This window comes from Saccostrea cucullata, unplaced genomic scaffold (genome assembly GCF_032062105.1).
Source record: "Saccostrea cucullata isolate Sc308-1 unplaced genomic scaffold, CSIRO_AGI_Scuc_v1 ctg448, whole genome shotgun sequence".
Taxonomy (NCBI): domain Eukaryota; kingdom Metazoa; phylum Mollusca; class Bivalvia; order Ostreida; family Ostreidae; genus Saccostrea; species Saccostrea cuccullata.
Window position 1 is genome coordinate 445,001 of NW_026937346.1, and position 5,977 is coordinate 450,977.

Here is a 5,977-nt window from a genome sequence, read left to right on the forward strand (position 1 = left end):
ATAAGTAAAATCATGAAGACTAAATCATTGAAAAGTGTCTTTTTTTCTTTCTGAGTACCGAGTACATTATTTATTGAACAGCCCTCGTATATTAAACAATATAATACCATATTAAAAGGAGGAGAGCCGACTAAAGTGCGATCATACTTAACTTAACAAAAACATTCCCAAAACAAACTTCTCGCTTCCATTGTTTTGACTGCGTTAACCTTGTTTTGACTTCAACTGAACTGTTGCATAGTATACAATTTTTGCTATTTTTTTAAGGTCAATACAGTGATTTTTCCATCTGCATGAGGAGTACTCACGAGCCCGAACAGCTTGGTGAATATTGTACTTCAAAGATGTCTATATCATTGTATTGACCAAAAACCCAGCAATAATTGTTTATTATATAATTCACTCATAAAATGATACAGATCATTACTTGTTTGCATTTAATTAAGCCCTGGCCAAATACAAGATAGAAGCAGAGTGAAAATGTAAAACCAGTCGTATCAATGTGAATTTAAAAAAAATCCATTTTAGTTGCCATGGAAAAGATATAATGTCAGTCTTTTTATAGGAATGATTTTGAACGGGAGTATTTGTGGGAAAACTGACAGCCGAAAAAAAAAATGTAGCTTAGTAAAAGTGTTGGAGGGGAGTCCCTGCACCCCCACTAACCACACTCACCCGATAATATATTTTCTTCATATGAAAAAAGTCATTATTGTTAAAATAGCTTTCTGAAACAATTTGTATTTATTTGGAATTTCTCGATGTTTGTTTAAATCAATGAAGAGGAAACAAAGCCATGTATTCACCTAGAACGTCACATGCAGGTAAATATAACATATAGTATTTCTTCCACATAGTTGGCTCTCAGCCAATTGTACGTGATGTCTACCTGCGAGAGTACTCGTGGAATTAGTTACATTGTATTCTTCAACTTGACCTTGATCATCATGTATTTGAGCGAATTTGAATACCTTTTTCAGCATTTAGCAAATGAAAATTTGTTTAAATTTTGTGTGTCCTCACATTTTTTAAACTTTCCCATTGACATCGCTGTAAAATACATTGCATATATTTAAAACCGTTCACGGCAGCTCAGTCGGTTGAGCGCTCGCTTCGTGAACGGGAGGTCGTGAGTTCGAATCTCAGCCGCGACTGACCTAGTCGATAACATGGGTAGCAACTATTCCTTCGCCATGCACTCGGCACTTTGAAGTGAAAGTTGTGGGTCCTTCGGATGAGACCTTAAAAACCGAGGCCCTGTGTCAGCAGCAGGTGTTGGCACGATAAAGATCCCTCACTGCTCAATGGCCCTTAGTGCCGAGTTAAGGTCAAAATTTGAAGCCCTTCACCGGCATACGGTGACGTCTCTATATGAGTGAAAAGTTCTCGAGAGGGACGTTAAACAATATGAAATCAATCAATCATATATTTAAATTTTTTATGATTTGTTGCTTCAATTTGGATTTATGGCAACAAGACATTCCTTTTGTACAAATGTTCTGCCTTGTGTAATTATGTACATGTAGCTCTTTCCATTGCTTTTTATAATATTTTGGATTAGCTTCATTTACAGCTTGGTAGAGCAGTCTCAAAAAGATCCAAAATAGCACGATAAGTCCGCCCACTCTTTGATAAAAGATATGAAACTTTTACTGTAGATATTCAGTAACTTTAAGGACCGATTCTGAACGTATAAATTGCCCGACTTGTTAACTAAAGAATTGCAAAGATATGTGATGAATTTTTGCCATTATTTTTTTAGAATAAATATTGAGTCCAATCATATTAAACTTCAACTATTTTTTGGTGAAAGTATGAATTATTTACAAACCTTTAAATTGAAATAAATTCAAGCTGTCGACCATAGAAGTGATATTTCGTAAGTCGTCCCTCATTTTCAGTGTGGTTTCGTTGTAGTTGACTAACATTCGTTGTGTTTCAGACCGCATTCTTTCACTCTCATTGTGCAGGACACCCAGTCTACCCCGAATCTTCTCAAGCTCAGATACTAAATCCCTCACGGTCTTTTCTGTAATTCAATAAAACTTCAGTACACAAAGTTTTTCTAGTATATAATTTTAACAAATTGAGAAAGTATTCTGTAATTATCTATGAAATATATGGAGATAACGAAGAGTATTCGAGCTCAAAAGTCCATGAAACAATACAAAATATAGAATTTATTTTTTCAAGAAGTCCACAAAGCTCAAGTAAGTTATACTGCTACATGCTATCATAGATGGCATATATTTTTCTAAACGTCTAAATTAAATTTAAAAAAAGAATATAGTAATTTGGTTGAATAAAACTTAATATTTTGATTGAATACTGTTTGGCAAATTAATGAAATAAGACATCTCTGGAATTATTAGAATGAGACGTCTGTATTTTAATCTCATGTTTAAAAGACCAAAAGACCGGATTATCATGTATATCATACATGTACAACTTTTCTTTACATTTACAGTTAACTTTAGATCTGCATCTCAGTTTGCTGTTAAGAATGCTTAGGTGGCAAAAGAAGTTTTTGTGTTGTTATATATGTGCTACGGGTGAAGGCATGCATACTTGAGACAAAAACAACAACAAAAGATAATTTGAGAGAGTTTCTTATAAAAACAGCTTAAATAAAATTACCGATAACTAGGAAACATGTCAACTAATAGTACAATTGTTCTAAGTAAGAACTTAGCTACAATGATTGAATGAACGTTAAAATAATTACATCAAACATGGGTTGTCTTCGTAAGGAATCTAGTGACAATCTTATCAATGACATAATTATTATAGGTTCTGCCAATTTATTTGGTAATCTTATTAATGGAAAGCTAGGTTCAGTCTTTCTCTTCAAATTTTTGGTTAAAGCACTAATTATATCTGATGTTAGTTTTCAATGAAAATACCTAGCGTTTTTATCTATCACAAACTGAGCAATTAATATGAGAACGAGTTTCAAGTAGTGTCAAATTTGTAAACCTTTAAAAACAATCAAACAATATATTTTTGCTTTGTATTCTCAAAGTTGAATTTGATATTTTATAATCATCATCATGATCAACAGAAATAAAAAAAAATCGGGTGACCTTCAGTCCAAGCATTCATAATTTAGTTCACGAAGCAGTGAAATGGACAAATTCTACATTTATTGTGCCACATATTGTTTGGAACAACCAGGAACAATCCTGGCCCCGGGATTATGAAACAGACTTAGACTTAAGTCAACATTTCAATTATCTATAAAATCTTTAAAACTTGTTAAAGGAAACTAATAATTTGCATACAACAGCAGATTGATGATACAAAATCGGAAGGCATTTTCATTTTGGGCTGCTTGACCTCTAAAAAAATTAAGCATCTAAGGCATTTTTTGACTTAAGATGCTTCATGATCCCGGGGCCTGAACAAGTGCATGTTTCTTAAGGTCAAGATCTAGCAAACGACGTTTGACTGTGTTTTGGTGCTAGATCAATTATGACGTCATAATTGATCTAAGCTTAAATTGTCCCGTAATTGTCCTGTAAGTATGTAGAAAATGAAGCATTTTCATGACATTCAATTTGAAATCACGTCAAAAGTAACCTCGATATTTATATTCATTTTGATATCATTCTGAAGTAGAGTTTAAGAAGAAACGAAAAATCGTTCTCAAAGAGGTGGTAGGCAATATTTATACATTTCTTTATATGGAAAGAAAAAAATCTCAAAAATCTTCAAAATTTATACCTGACTTTCTTCATTTTTTATTTAAAATTACATTTGAAAACTTTTTTTGTCTATTTATTTAAAAAATTATGTCCCGAAATACCTAATTGACCAAGATATATTAAGCATCATATAAGGATCATTAAAAGAATCATAAAGAATAAAATCTGAAAATTTGCTGGCACATTTCACTTACTAAATCTTGACCTTAAGTACATTGTTGTATATAATGATTATGATATACATGTAGACAACTTTACATACCTTGGATGCCGTACTTAGAATTGATTTTGTCAGTATAATTATGGAGAAGTCCCACAGAATTATTAACGTTAAGTAAGTCTTTCTTTATGTTTACTATTCTTTCAGATGTGTCATCTTGATTAGATTTCATGTTCTGTTCGAATTTTTTAAACATCGTTTTATATTCAAGCTGTGCCTTCGCTATCCTTTCAGATGTGTCCTTATGGTCAAATTTCATCTTCTGTTCTATTTCACTAAAAAAAATTTCATATTCACGCTTGTAGTTTATCATCCTTTCCGATGTGTCGTTTTGGTTAATTTTCATCTTCTGTTTTAATTCACTCAACATTTTGTCATGCTCATTCTGCTCATTAATTATGATTTCAGATTTATTGTTATGGTCCTGTTTCATCTGTGCTATTTCATTCAACATTTTATTATCTTCATGCCGAAGGTCATCAGTACTTTTTCTTATTTCTGCTGTGTTGGTTTTCATGGATGCCATTTCATTTTTCACGTTTATCATATCGTTGACCAATGAATACACTTGTTTCAGCAATGAAAGCCTTATCACCGTTTCTTGGTTTATCTGGTTCTGTAGATTGTTAATGACAATTTCGCTTTTTACACTAATGCCATCTTCTGCCTTCTTTTCTGTCAGTAGGGAATGGGAATCTACTATGGCAAATATTATCCACAGAAATGTAAATTGTGAAAACATCATTTTCAAAGCGCTGTACTAAATGTTAACAACTGAATTCTTTAAACGATGAAAAGAAACCCTTCTAGGCCCAGGAGCAAAATGAAATAATCGGTACAAGTGGAAGATATTATATTTTTAAGACACAAAGAGCGGTATATACTATAAACGGGATTTCCTACACTTTTCAAAGGATAATTTTGAAGAGGTTATCAAAGCAACTTAGACGAATAAAACACTTTGCTTCTTAAGTACTTTTATGTTATCTTTAAAACTCAGGCCAACGTAAGCAAAATTTAACGACCTTGAATCTAAAGTGCTCTATTATTTACAGCAGTTACACCTGTACATAACTTTTCTAGGATCTCATAATATTTTTTATGCCTTAAAACAGTAAGAAGTATTTTTGTCGAGACTTTAATTTGACTTTTAACTTTGTAAAAAGAATACCTGATGTTCACCACAAGCTAGTATTTATGAACCATATTTAGTTTAGTTTCAGATTCCTTAAGTTAGTGTTTCTGTACACTTTCAAACCATAAAATTTTAGTCCGAAAAAATTTTTAGAGTAGTATAATATGTACATCAGCTTTTCAAAAAAAAAAAAAGAATAAATTACCTTTATTTGTTACTCTAGAATTTGAACTTTTAGTTGACCACTACATATTACCTACTGCATGTAGTGTCGAGTTTTCCTTTTATGTTGAAAATACACGTTTTATGTTTGAAATACATATTAATGTTTGAATTACCAATCTGAGTGAGAAGTAATCAGTTACTTGCACATCAAAAATTAAGGTTTTTTTTGAAAAAGAAATAAACATGTACCATCAGAATTTAATTGCTCAACATTACTTTATTTTTATCATTTCAACTGCGTTTCCTTTCATCAAATTCATGAGGTATCTAAAAATAAATTGCTAGGGCGTGTATTGAGAGTGTGAAGTATTGCTAAAGATTTCTCATTAGGAAAAAAAAAAGTTAAATTCAATTTAAAAGATGCTGTAAAACGTGTTTTACAACAAGTAGTCTGAGAGTATTGAATTGGCAGTGCTAGTTCCCTAGTAGTAAGTATAAAATAAAAATAAATAAATAAATTTTAAAAAAAGCCGTGTCCCCCCAAAAAATCTGATTACAATAGCGGAACTAAATTCGAACTTGATCTGTACTCATCAACATACATGCACATTCACCAAAATATGCACAATATCTGCAGATCTTTAAAAATTAAAAGTGCGAAAAACCACTTGGAAAGACTGGCAGACTTTCAGAGGGACAGACGGACAGACGCAGAGGAAACCTTTAGTCCCCTCTGTTTTCACTATTAGGGGA

The 5,977-nt window shown here is 32.1% G+C and overlaps 1 protein-coding gene across 4 annotated transcripts in view; it reads right to left on the minus strand.

Annotated features, from left to right (window-relative positions):
- The window catches only part of LOC134247976 (major antigen-like), a 33,162-nt gene extending 28,404 nt beyond the window's left edge, over positions 1 to 4,758 (minus strand). For 3 of the 4 annotated variants that reach the window (XM_062730383.1, XM_062730381.1, XM_062730382.1), the window contains exons 1-2: positions 3,967 to 4,757; positions 1,832 to 2,029 (exon numbers count right to left, since the gene is read on the minus strand). In XM_062730383.1, the coding sequence (XP_062586367.1) occupies positions 1,832 to 2,029; positions 3,967 to 4,669 (901 nt within the window). In that variant the 5' untranslated portion in view covers positions 4,670 to 4,757. Of the gene's footprint in view, positions 1 to 1,831; positions 2,030 to 3,966 lie in introns of all 4 variants that reach the window. The other variant, XM_062730384.1, reaches the window with a different exon arrangement.
- Between the last annotated feature and the right edge of the window lie 1,219 nt (positions 4,759 to 5,977).